The sequence below is a fragment of the Canis lupus genome, chromosome 15, assembly GCF_011100685.1.
Source record: "Canis lupus familiaris isolate Mischka breed German Shepherd chromosome 15, alternate assembly UU_Cfam_GSD_1.0, whole genome shotgun sequence".
NCBI lineage: Eukaryota > Metazoa > Chordata > Mammalia > Carnivora > Canidae > Canis > Canis lupus.
Window position 1 is genome coordinate 872484 of NC_049236.1, and position 11862 is coordinate 884345.

Below are 11862 nucleotides of genomic sequence, written 5' to 3' on the forward strand. Positions count from 1 at the left end.
CTTTCTCTCTCTCTAAAAAAGAAAAAGATGCTTCTGGTCTTAAAAATAAAGATAAAAAATAACCCTCCTTTGACCCCACCACATTCCTCTGAAGCTACTGTCCTCCTTTTAATTTGTCTACCCCTCCTCAAACAACCGCATTTTGGCTTCTGTTCTTAGCATGAGACTCAAGATATCAGTTACCAATAACCTTCAAAATGCCAAACAAACTGGACATGTTTCTGTAATTTTTCTGTGATCTCTCTGCAGTATGTCCACCTCTTCCTTGAAAGTGTTTCCATCCCTGTTCTGTGACATCACTTTCTCCTGTTTTTACTTTTACCTCTCCAGCCTTTCCTTCTCTGTGTTCTTCCTGGGCTCCTCTTCTTCCATAGCCCCTTGAGAGGATGCCATTCCTAAGAATCATGTCTTTGGCTCTCTGCCTTTCTTGCTATCATAGTGGTTAACAGCATGGATATAGGAGTCTGACATTTGGGTTCAAACCTCGGCTCCACCACTCTCTAGCTTTGTGACTAAGCAAGTCACCTAACTTCTTTCAACTGTTATTTACTCTCAAATAAAATGGTTTATTAATAATGCCTACTTTATGGGGTTGTTAGGGTTAAATAATAATCAATTTTTACTAAACTCCAGATCTATCTAGAAAAAAACGGGAAGAAACAAACACACTGAAGTTAGAACAAACACAAGTGGGTGTGGCAAAGACTGCCAGTTGTCTCCCAATATTTATTCTTCCCTTTTCCCACAGCGTAACTGATTTCTTGAATGATCACATGGCTGCCTGCCTCACTGCTAGATATAGCCATGTGATTTAAGTTCTGACCAATGGGATGTAAATGGCATCGTGAGCCACCTCTAGGAAATGCCCAGAAAGGAATGAGACCACCCTTCCCCACTGCTTCCTCCATTCTACTGGCTGGAATACACACAAGATAGTTGAAGCTTGAGCAGCCATCCTGGACACCATGGGGTAGAAGCCACCTGCCACAGATAATATACTATCATGAGAGGAGAAATCTGATTCTCCGACAATTTTAAGACACTGCCCTATCAGTTCTGGACTGCTTTCTTCTTTACTCTTACTTGGGAGAAATAAATTTCTATCTTTTCAAGTCATTTAATTATGAGTTTTCTGACCCTCACAGCCAACCAATCCCAACTATCGTAGGAGGGTTAATTAAAGAATAAGATAAAAGGGCATATACTGGAAAATATATATGACTACATAGGAACTGGATATGGAACTGGACAGCCCACCCTGGACTAGATTGGACTAGTCTGTCCTGACTCCTGAGGTCTTTCAGCTCTGAGTTTCCATGTGAATCTGCCCCAATTTACTTGCTTCTCCACATGGATAGATTTTTCTCTGCTTGCTCATCAGCCAGGCTAAAAATAGCCATTCATGTTAAGCCTTAGTAACTTTTCAGATTAAGTCATTTCTGTCCTTTGTCTTTTAATTCAAATTCATGAGAGTTGATTATTTTTTGCTCATCCAATGAACGGTGTCCCCCTCTCCAAAGTTAGTTTCTACAATCCTCATTCAGTCCATTGTCACTGGAATGGGTTGGAAGTAGGGGTACAAATATGGCCACCAAAGCCTATTCTTTAAATAAGGATTGGTGGAGAGGTACATATTCCAGAGTAGATGATGTCGGCTAGGAAGACAACATAAAATGAGTCTACTATTTAAGACCTATGCATATCCAATTGTCTAATGAACAACTCAGCTTGAATCCATTCATCTTTCCCTTCCACCTGCTTCTCCTTCTGTAGTCAACAGTTAACAAAATCACCATCGATACAGTTTCCCAAGTCAGAAACCTGGGAGTCATCCATGGCCCTGCCTTCTGATTCATCCCACTCTCATTAATGACCAGTCCCTGAATGTGTAGATTCCACCTCTTATCTAAGGGTGGAAGTGTAGGAAGCCTTAGTGTAGATCTCCTCACTTCCTGTCCAGTTTGGTGTAATTGCATCCTTAACTGATGTGCTGCTGCCAGGCTGGCCTCCATCCAAAGCCCTCAGACTGACTGTCCTGAATGCAAAATCACTTGCTGCTTATCATTCCCATTGCTTCCAGGAAGAGTTCGCACCCCTTGGCTGGGCAGCAGAGATTCTTCACAACCTGCTTCCTGCCTATCTCCATAGCCTTATCTTCTACCACACTTTGACATTAGTCCTCCACGCTGGTATACTTACAGATCCCCACCAAGCTGCTTATATCTCCATGACTTTGAACATTTGGGTCGCTCTGCCTGTTTTCCTGCAACATCCCAGAACACACATTTTTTTCCAGGAGGTTGGTTCACTGAGACTCAATGGTTAAGTAATTTGAAAATTCTAAAAAAGCAGATCTTGAGGTGATATAAATCCATTATTTGGCATCTGCCTTCAGTGCAGGTCATGATCTCAGGGATCATGCTGAGCAGAGAGTCTGCTTCTCCCTCTTCCTCTGCCCCTCACCCAGCTCATGCACACGCTCTCTCTCTCATAAATAAAATCGTTTTTTAAAAAAATCCATTATTTGAATTATAAATGCTCTAACATATGAACTGCACCTAAAATCCCACAACAAGGCACCTGGGTGGCTCAGGTTGTGATCCCAGAGTTCTGGGATTGAGTCCTGCATTAGGCTCCCTGTGAGGAGGCTGCTTCTCCCTCAGCCTCTCTCTGTCTCTCATGAATAAAGAAATCTTTAAATAAAAAATAAAATTACCCACATAACAAAGCATACATGCAAATGATTCTCTACAAAGCAGATATTGAATAAATGCTCATTAACTATCTTAAAAAGTTTTTGAGTCCCCTCACCCCAAACTTCTAGAGGTAAAGAATGAGTTGGTAAAACTGTCAAAGCAAACTGAGACAAAGAATTTTAAATGGAAATATGGCAAGGAGAATGGGTGCAGAGTCTTTGCTACTTGTTCTTAACTCCCCTACAAGTGCCCTCAAAACATAATGACAGGGCCAGGACCATACCTCATGCTATAGCACATCTTCTGGCTCTGAGCAAAGGATGAGTTTTAAATCTAACGGTCTTAGAGTGACATTAGGGAAAAGACGTCAATAGCATGCCTGCAAAAACGCATATACCCAGATAGGCCATTCACCCTAACTCTTCTTTCTTTTCTACACAAATATAATTGAAAAATTATAGACATCTGGGCAGCCCAGGTGGCTCAGCTGTTTAGTGCCACCTTCAACCCAGGGTGTGATCCTGGAGACCCGGGATTGAGTCCCACATCGGGCTCCCTGCATGGAGCCTGCTTCATGCAGGGAAATAGTTTTCATTTAAACCTGAGTATTGAAAAAGAAATAGTAAGACTCAACAAGGAACACATACTTTAAGGCAAAGTTTTCCAACTTAAAAAAAAAAATTGCACTGGCTCTAAATGAATCTCATTCTATTTTTAAGGTCCTATGTTCCAGTCTTTTTAGGACTCTTAAGCCTACTCCCTTGCTAGAAATACTTTTTTTTTTTTTCCAATCACTCCTCATTGTTTCCGTTTCTTGGCTCACATCACAAAGAACTTTCTGGTTAAGAAACTGACACGAGGGCACTTGGATGGCTCAGTGGTTGAGCATCTGCCTTTGGCTCAGGTCATGATCCCGGTCTGGGGATCGAGTCCCACATCAGGCTCCTATCAGGGAGCCTGCTTCTCCCTCTGCCTGTGTCTCTGCCTCTCTGTCTCTCATGAATAAATAAATAAAATCTTAACAAAAAAGAAACTGACATGAAAGGGCACCTGGGTGGCTCAGTTGGTTGGGCAGGGAACTCTTGATTTGCCTCAGGTCTTGATCTCAGAGACCTGAGATAGCCCACCCACCCCCTCTGGCTCTGCTCAGCGGGGAGTCTGCTGGAGCATTGTCTCTCTTCCACTCTCTGTCCCTCCCCCCATGTGCTCGTGTTCTCTCTCTAAAGTAAATAAATAAATCTTTAAAAAGAAAGAAAGAGGGACGCCTGGATGGCTCAGTGGCTGAGTGTCTGCCTTCAGTTCAGGGCATGATCCTGGGTCTGGGGATGGAGTCCTGCATCAGGCTCCCTGCATGGAGCCTGCTTCTCTGTCTCTGCCTCTCTCTTTCTCTCCGTGTCTCTCATGAATAAATAAAATCTTAAAAAAAAAAAAAAAAAAAAGAAAAGAAAAAAAGAAAAGAGAGAGAGAAACTCATATGAAAAGAAGGCACAAGAACTGTTTCAAGCAACTCCTCTCCAGAAAGTTCCATCCTATCAAGGCATTGTGTTTGTATGGGCTTAAAGTTGATCATTTCCAATGATCTCTTCCCACGCATGAATACATCACGTATACATAACACAATATTCACGTGAGCAAGGAACCATTTTCTTTCTTTCTGTAAGCCTGGGACGGGCCTAAAAAAATGCATTTTGACTTTCCCCATCCGATTTTCAAAACACACCAGGCCTGCAGAAATTTACTGTATTTACCAATGTGCGCTTCTCCACGCTACCGTCTAGTTTACCCAAGCCAGGAAAGCTTGCCATAGCGCAGAGAAATAGAGAAGAAGAAGAAAAAAATCTTCACAATGATTCCAGAGCTGGAGAATGTGGGATACTTAGCTACCCGAAGCATCATCGTAGCAGAAAGGCGGAGGGAGGCGGTCTGCAGATGGCAGGGGTGGTGGAGACCAATGGACAGTCAGTGATGCACAGCGTGGACGAGAGAGGGTGGAGATGGCTGTGGGATGAGCAGGGTGGGAGGACAGGTGCTGGGGGGATGAGAGAAGAGGAGGCTGTAGCTCGAAGGGCGCAAGGTAACTGACTTGGTGACGTCTGCAGCTGACGACACAGAAGGCCTCTCCAGAGCTTCATCGGGAATCTGGGTTCTGCAGGATGAACATACCCCCCCCCCCCCAAAAAAAAAAAAAAAAAAAAGAAGGCAGAAAAAGAAAAAGGCAGTTCTTTGTTCCCGAGCCTACCAGCGGGGGAGGCCAGGCCGGGAGGCGCAGGGCTGAGTCTTCGCCTGGGCGGTGAGAAGGGGCCCCGAGGTCTGAGTACGGCCGGCGGCCCAGCCCTGAAGGCCCGCGGCGGCCGCGTCCCCGGAGGCCGGCGAGTCCCCCTTCAGGCGGCATCAGCCCGGGCCGCGACGACAAAGGCAGAGCCGGGAGAGCCTCTCCTCCCGTTCCGGGCCATACAGGCGAGAGCGGGAAAGACCTGGAGCGCTGAAAAGGAACGCAGAAGGGGCTGAGGCGGGAACGCGGGAACCTCAGGAACTGGGCCGCCAGGGGCCTCTCGGGGAGTCGGAGGCCCCGGGTCACTCAGCTCCGCCGCCAGCGGCAGGTGCCTGCGGCGGCCCCGGCGTCATAGCAACCGCGCGGGCCGCGGAGACGCCGAGGCGCCTTTCCGGCGGGCACCATAGAAACGACGCGCGCTATTGGCTCAGGGGCTGCCCTTCCTGTGCAGATCGCGCACCCCATTGGTCTCCGGGTCGCGGGGCGGGGTCTTTCGGCAGGAACGAAAGTACGGCTCATTCCATTGGCTGGGCCGTCACCATGGTAACAGCACAGCTCCGCGAGTCCCTACTTCGAGGCTAAGTTTTGTCAGCGGGCATTATAACCCTCAAGCAGTTTCCCGCCAGGGCCTTAAGTTGGAGACCCGGCCTGATAACCTTGGTTTTATTTTTCTAGAAGGCACTTCATTTTTTTTTTAAAGATTTTATTTATTAATTTTAATTTTTATTTTTTTACCTTTAAATTTTTTTTGAGATGCAACAAAAATTTTTAATTTTATTTCACTTAATTCAGCTTGCTTTCATTAATAAGTTCTCATCAATTTGTTGTTGTTTTTATCTTGCAAGGCCATTTTTTTTTTAAACATTTTGCAGGATCATGGACTTTAGAATGCTTTAATGCCTCAGTGTCCCTCAATCTTACACATGACTATTGTCTAATATTTTAGTTTCTTTTTTTTGGATTTCAATTTGCCAACATCGCATATCACCCAGTGCTCATCCCGTCAAGTGCCCCCCTCAGTTCCCATCACTCAGTTACCCCAACCCCCCACCCACCTTCCTTTCCACCACCCCTTATTCATTTCCCAGAGTTAGGTGTCTCTCATGTTTTGTCATCCTCGCTGATATTTTCACTCATTTTCTCTCCTTTCCCTTTATTCCCTTTAACTAATTTTTATATTCCCCAAATGAATGAGACAATATAATGTTTGTCCTTCTCCGATTGACTTCCTTCACTCAGCATAATACCTTCCAGTTCCATCCACGTTGAAGCAAATGGTGGGTATTTGTCGTTTCTAATGGCTGGGTAATATTCCATTGTATACATAAACCACATCTTCTTGCCCATTCATAAGATTTTATTTATTTATTCATGAGAGATACACAGAGAGAGGCAGAGACACAGGCAGAGGGAGAAGCAGGCTCCATGCAGGGAGCCTGACGCGGGACTCGATCCCAGGTCTGTAGGGTCACGCCCTGGACTGAAGGCAGCAGAAACCACTGAGCCACCCGAGGGATCCCCAGAACTTCATTCTTAAAAGAGAGAGTCAGGAGTTCTGAATTTTAAGCCTAGGTCTGTCACTACCTGGGGCGCCTATGACAAACCGCATTTTTTTTTTTTTTGGACCTGGCTTTATTATTGTAAAAATGAAGAAACCGGACTCGACTAGAATTGTCCCTAAGACAGAAGCCCTTTTTAGAGGTCCTAAGCAGTGAAAATGCAGTTTAAGTGAACCGTTCTTCCACCGATGTCATGCAAAATAAAAATTTCTAAATGACAATTTAAGAGAGGCTTGGTTTATATCATGTTCATTTAAATGCTCTTATTGCAAGATTCTAGTTAGTTCATCAAAGCTTGATTTGACCCATGTTTTGGGTCAAATCATTGCTTTGCTGATACCTCAAATAGGTACCTACATCTCAGTCTTATAGGATCCTTTCCAAACCTTGGTCAGCTATCTGGACAGATGGTGCATTATTTGGACAGATCTTATCCTTTATGGAAGTGCTTCAATCATTTCTACCTTACAATTGTTTTTTCTCCATCTAAAATGCCCATCACCATCACTTCCACTCCACTTAACTGCTACATACTAGTTCAAGTGTCACTTCCTCAGGGAAACAATTCTTGGTCCTCCAATCTAGATCAAGTGCCTTCTCGTTTGCTCTCATTGACTCGTGTTCCTTTTCAGTATTTCTTTCTTTGCACACTATTTGCTGTTAAAAAAAAAAACAAAAAACACCTCTTGGAATTTCAACGTGTGTAAACACTGTTTAAGTGCTCCAAATGAAAATTGAACTGAACTGGAAAACACTTTATATAAATCCATGTAGGAAAGTGGTGTTTGTGTAAGCCTAATACAACAGGATAGGAAATGGTTCCCAAGGGAAGTAATAATTATGGTAGAAACATTGAGATCACTTCTAGTTTTCACTCCATTTACCCTCATTGGACGTTCAAACATCATAATGATAGTCATCATCCACATGAAACTACAGATGTAGGGAAGGAAATCAATCTTTTACCTCCTAGCCCTTTAGTACTGCAGCCACTGGTGACCAAGCCTGTCGTCTTTGAGGTTTTTGCTAAATGGACCTTAAGTTCTCTTAAAATGTTTGTTCAATGGGACTGCTGCTTCCAGAATAGTCCTAATTGCTGCAGTTATTTTTCCTCTGCTCAAATCTTTTCAACTAAAATTTATTGTTCCATTGTCATCAGACACATTGGGGGGCTATCCTTCCCAAATCCATGATATATCACTAAATGCATTTCAAATCAAATATGTGAAGTACAGTCCCTGCTTCTACCTACTTATTAATGGTACTTTCTCAACATACACTCTAGACAATCCAACCATTTAGGGCATTTTTCTGAACCACACTTCTTGTACTCCCAACCCAAAGCCCAGGACAATGAGAGGAACTCTGAAAAACCAAGAATTCAGAATACATCCTTGCTGAAAAAAATTTATAGGCAGGTTAAAAATCTGCATGCCAGACACCAGGCTAACGTCTTCTCGTTTTATTTAATCCTCACAACAAAGGGCATTACTTAGCAGATTTATTATCTCTGTTTTATAAATGAGGATGTTGATATTAAGTCAAGGGTCTAAGCTTACACAGGTAATGGTTGACACAGCTGGAAGGGCCAAACTTGGCTGAGAGGTTTCCAAAGTCCCTACTCCTCACATTGTAAAGCTTCCCTCAGGGCAGAAGTCACGTATGGGCCCCTTCCTGGCCCCAAGTAGGAGTCAGATTAAGTTTCCCTTAAGAAGAGTTCCAAAATATTTGAAAGATAGACTGTTAACTCAAATGGAGTCAATCTAGGAAAAGGAGCAAAAAGTGAATGTAGTGGGAAGCTCGTCATTCTACAGGTAATCTGTCTTAAGGGAAGTGTCCTCCCTCTCGTACTCCCACCTTTGATAAATTTCCAAAAAACATCATTTCCATTGTGTTGGCTTTTGGGCACACTTTATTGCACTTTATTTTTCATACATCTGTTTCCCAGAGACATATATATTCATCTTTTTAATCCTCATAATCCTCTGGGCCTACCACATAGTAGGCCATCAAGAAATATTTGATCGTTAAGGCATGGCCATTCATGCATCCATAATCCTCATAATATGAAGAAGGTTGATATTCAGGCCTCACATGTAGATTCTGAGAAATATAATTCCCAATAAGCTCTTTTTTTAAAAGGTGAGCAACAGTTCGTGTTCATTTTCACAATCCAGGTGATAATCAGGTGAGTGTGTCAGGTGGTTTGATCATAACTGCTTTGCTTTTTTCATTTTACTGAGTATGAAATGATCTTTAAAAGATAAATACCAAACTATATTCATCTGCATACCACTCACAGTTTTTTCCCTTCATTTTTTTGTCTTTATGATAGCAAAGGATTTGTTTTTACCACTTATAAGAGCCCTGATCCACTGAACAATTTTTGATCCTACAAACAAAGGCTTTTCTTTTTACTTCAGTTTTTGTCATGTATAAAAACTGTGTGTCGAGACTGAAGGTCATCTACTATCTTCTTTTCTATATCTATGCCTTTTCCTGCTTCTTCCTCTGACAGCAGTATCTTGGTTTCTGAGTCTTTCGTTAAAATAATCACAAAGGACCCGTGTGACTCAAGGCTATTAGCCACCACCACTTGATGTCGATAAACTTCCAAAGCATTCCGTGCACGATCGATCATGATGGAAGGGTCAGTCTCCAACTTAAAGGAAATTGTAAATGCTTTGGGAGCCCAGTCTTTAACCAAAGGAGAAAGCATTTTTGGCACCATCTTCATTGTTATCTGTATCGGAAAAAGAAAAGTTTAATAAGCAAACACAGGTCACTATCTATCTACCAGGTCAGTCTCATGGGAAACTAAGGAAGCAGGGACTCAGATTTTTTGGCTATGTCAATTTAAGTGGGATTTCTCATTGTCAAACTTATCAGAGCATTTTAAATGCTTAGCTTAAGAACCTTGGCTCTGTGGGGTTCGTAAGGATACCTAATTCCAAGGCTTCATACAAATTCTGACACAAACCACGTCTTGTGAATTAACCTTGCCCTACCACCCTGATCACCATCAACAGAGCTCTGAAAACAGCATTGTATTTTCTTAAAACATTCCCCTTATTTTAAACCACTCTCAAATAAAATGCAAATAATCTATTCGCGCAAATTGGTAAGGCAAATGTGACCTTGGCAGAAGTTTAATTCAAGTTGGGTTTTTAAACCTCTCAGCTTAAAATATTTCTTGGGCCAGTAGAATGGCTATTGGATTCCATTTAAAAACTGTCACTCATAACACATCTTAGCACTGAAGAAACAGAACTGATTTTATTTTCATTTGATCGAAAGTCCTACTACTACGGTAGTTCTTGATCCCTCCTAAGAATGTTGAGTCGGTTTGTGTCCTTTAAGAACTAAGAAATACAGGATAAGCTAAAGCTCCCAGAATTTTAAAAGTATGAAATTACTACGGTAACTATCAGGATTTCAGAAAGTTAGCAAGTGTGACAGGGATTATATATGCATTCCCCACTTAATTTTTCTGCTTAGCATTTTTCACTAACATAGGATGCATCTGACTTACGTATAGTCTCTGAAGACTATAAGCCACACAAGGGCGCAGTACGTTTCTTTACACTGCATTATCTCCAGGACCTACTACAGTGCTTGGCATATAGCAGGTAGTCAATAAATATTTGTGGAAGAAACGAACAAATGAAGTATCCTACAAAGTCACCAAGTGTCCCACAGATAGAGTGTCTCCTATTTAACTTCTGCTTGGATCATAACGAAGAATTCTTTCAGGTTCCAAGACGCCAGATCTCCTCCACATCTCAACCACACCACTAGCCACCCACCCCACGCCCTTTATCCTTAAACTACAGCAACCACCGTCACGTTGCCAACGTACACCCGCCACTCACTCTCTAATGCACTTTTCACAGTGATGCCAGAATGTTTTCAAACGGAAACTTTACCTCGTTCTCTTTAGTTTTCCTTAGTGCCACAGGAAAACTTAAGCTCCAAGCTCCTTAAGAAGCAGTACAAAATCTACGAGAGCATCTCTCTGCAGTCTGCCCGCCCCCCTTGCGCCCCCACTCTCCCTCCTCTCCAGCCTCACCAAACCACTCCAGCTGGCAGCACGCTGCTCGTTCCCAAACTCCAACTTGCTCTCTTTCTGGAAGGACCTTCCCTGCTTTGCTACAGTCTGTTCATCTTTCAAAACCCAGTTTGTGTCATCTACTCCAGGAAGCCTTCCTTGACTTCCCCGAGAATGCACTCACCCCATGCTCTGGCTTCACTTTGTACGTACCTCTACTAGAGCATTTATCCCTCTGTACTGTAATTATGTCTGTGTCCAGCTCCCTCACTAGATTGTGAGGTTCTTGAGGGAGGGCGGTGTCTTAGTCATCTCTGTATCCCTAGCGCCTAGCACATACGGAATGCAGAAAGGCCATCTCCAGATCAAGAGGGAATTAACCCAAGATTGATTATGGGGGATCAGATCTCTGGAAGAGAAGCGCCCATCACCTGCAGTGGGCCCCTAGATGACTGGATCTTGTGTTCAGGCATTTCTGAGACAGGAACATAGAAATCTGACACGGCCGCAGCCAGGTAAATCATCGCAGAAGAGCCTGCGGAGAGAAGCACAGGGTGTAATAAATCGGAGTGGGGTATGGGGTCGGCTCCTTTCCAGCTGAGGCTCCCCGGAGGTCAGACTGCGGATAACGAGGAGGTGAGGGGGGCAGCGCCTGGGGAGGCCGCTCCGCCTGCAGGAAACCCTGAACTCCTAGGGCACGCACCCAACGGATTGAGCGCCTGGGCCGCAGCCTGCAGCAGGTGCAAGTAGTCCGCCAAGGTGGTGAACTCCACGGCCAGGAAGGTGCCGGCAGCCGCAGCCTCCTGGTAGCTGCGCAGAGCCGCCGCGAAGCCCGGAAGAGCATCCTCCTCGGCCTGCAGGCTCAGCAAGCCCGGAGGGGCCGCGCCGCAGGGCCGCAGCGCCGACAGCCAGGTCTGGGGCGGGAAGCGGTGGGCAAAGGGGAAGGCGGAGCGAGCGCGGTACAGGAACAGGACCCCGTAGCCCGCAGCCAGGAAGGCCTCGGCCGAGGAGGCCCCGCGCCGCCCGCTGCTGAAGTTGTCCAGGAAGCGCACTGGCCGGGCCTCCAGCGGGACCTTGGTGCCGCCGGACGTGATCAGCACCACGCGCCGGCCCTGCGCGCCCAGCCTGGCGGCGAAGCGAGCCATGACCTCGCCGCGGCGCGCCGCGTCCGCCGGCTTGGGGAACTCGGCGACCAGGTCCACTTCCGCCATGAGCCCCCGGCGCGCTCCGCACTCGCGCACGCTCCGGGCCGCCCGCGCCGCGCCCCCGCCCCCGCCCCCGCCCCCG

At 45.1% G+C, this 11862-nt stretch overlaps 2 protein-coding genes across 4 annotated transcripts in view; both read right to left on the reverse strand.

The window, feature by feature from the left end:
* LOC106559773 overlaps positions 1-5352 on the reverse strand; it is a 37047-nt gene extending 31695 nt beyond the window's left edge. The window contains exon 1 of the mRNA XM_038557670.1: positions 4936-5352. Coding sequence (XP_038413598.1) covers positions 4936-5088 — 153 coding nt within the window. The 5' untranslated portion in view covers positions 5089-5352. The remainder of the gene's footprint in view (positions 1-4935) is intronic.
* A 3058-nt stretch (positions 5353-8410) lies between these two features.
* Positions 8411-11819, reverse strand: PPCS (phosphopantothenoylcysteine synthetase). Of its 3 annotated transcripts, XM_038557671.1 has the most exons (3): positions 11279-11819; positions 11007-11110; positions 8411-9270 (listed from the first exon to the last, which is right to left on the reverse strand). In XM_038557671.1, the coding sequence occupies exons 1-3, from the start codon at positions 11784-11786 to the stop codon at positions 8947-8949; spliced, it is 936 nt and encodes a 311-aa protein (XP_038413599.1). In that variant the 5' UTR covers positions 11787-11819; the 3' UTR covers positions 8411-8946. The 3 variants fall into 3 exon arrangements, with proteins under 3 accessions (XP_038413599.1, XP_038413600.1, XP_038413601.1); XM_038557672.1 differs by lacking the exon at positions 11007-11110 and having other exon boundaries at positions 11279-11559; XM_038557673.1 differs by lacking the exons at positions 11007-11110; positions 11279-11819 and adding an exon at positions 10789-10991.
* Positions 11820-11862: the final 43 nt, after the last annotated feature.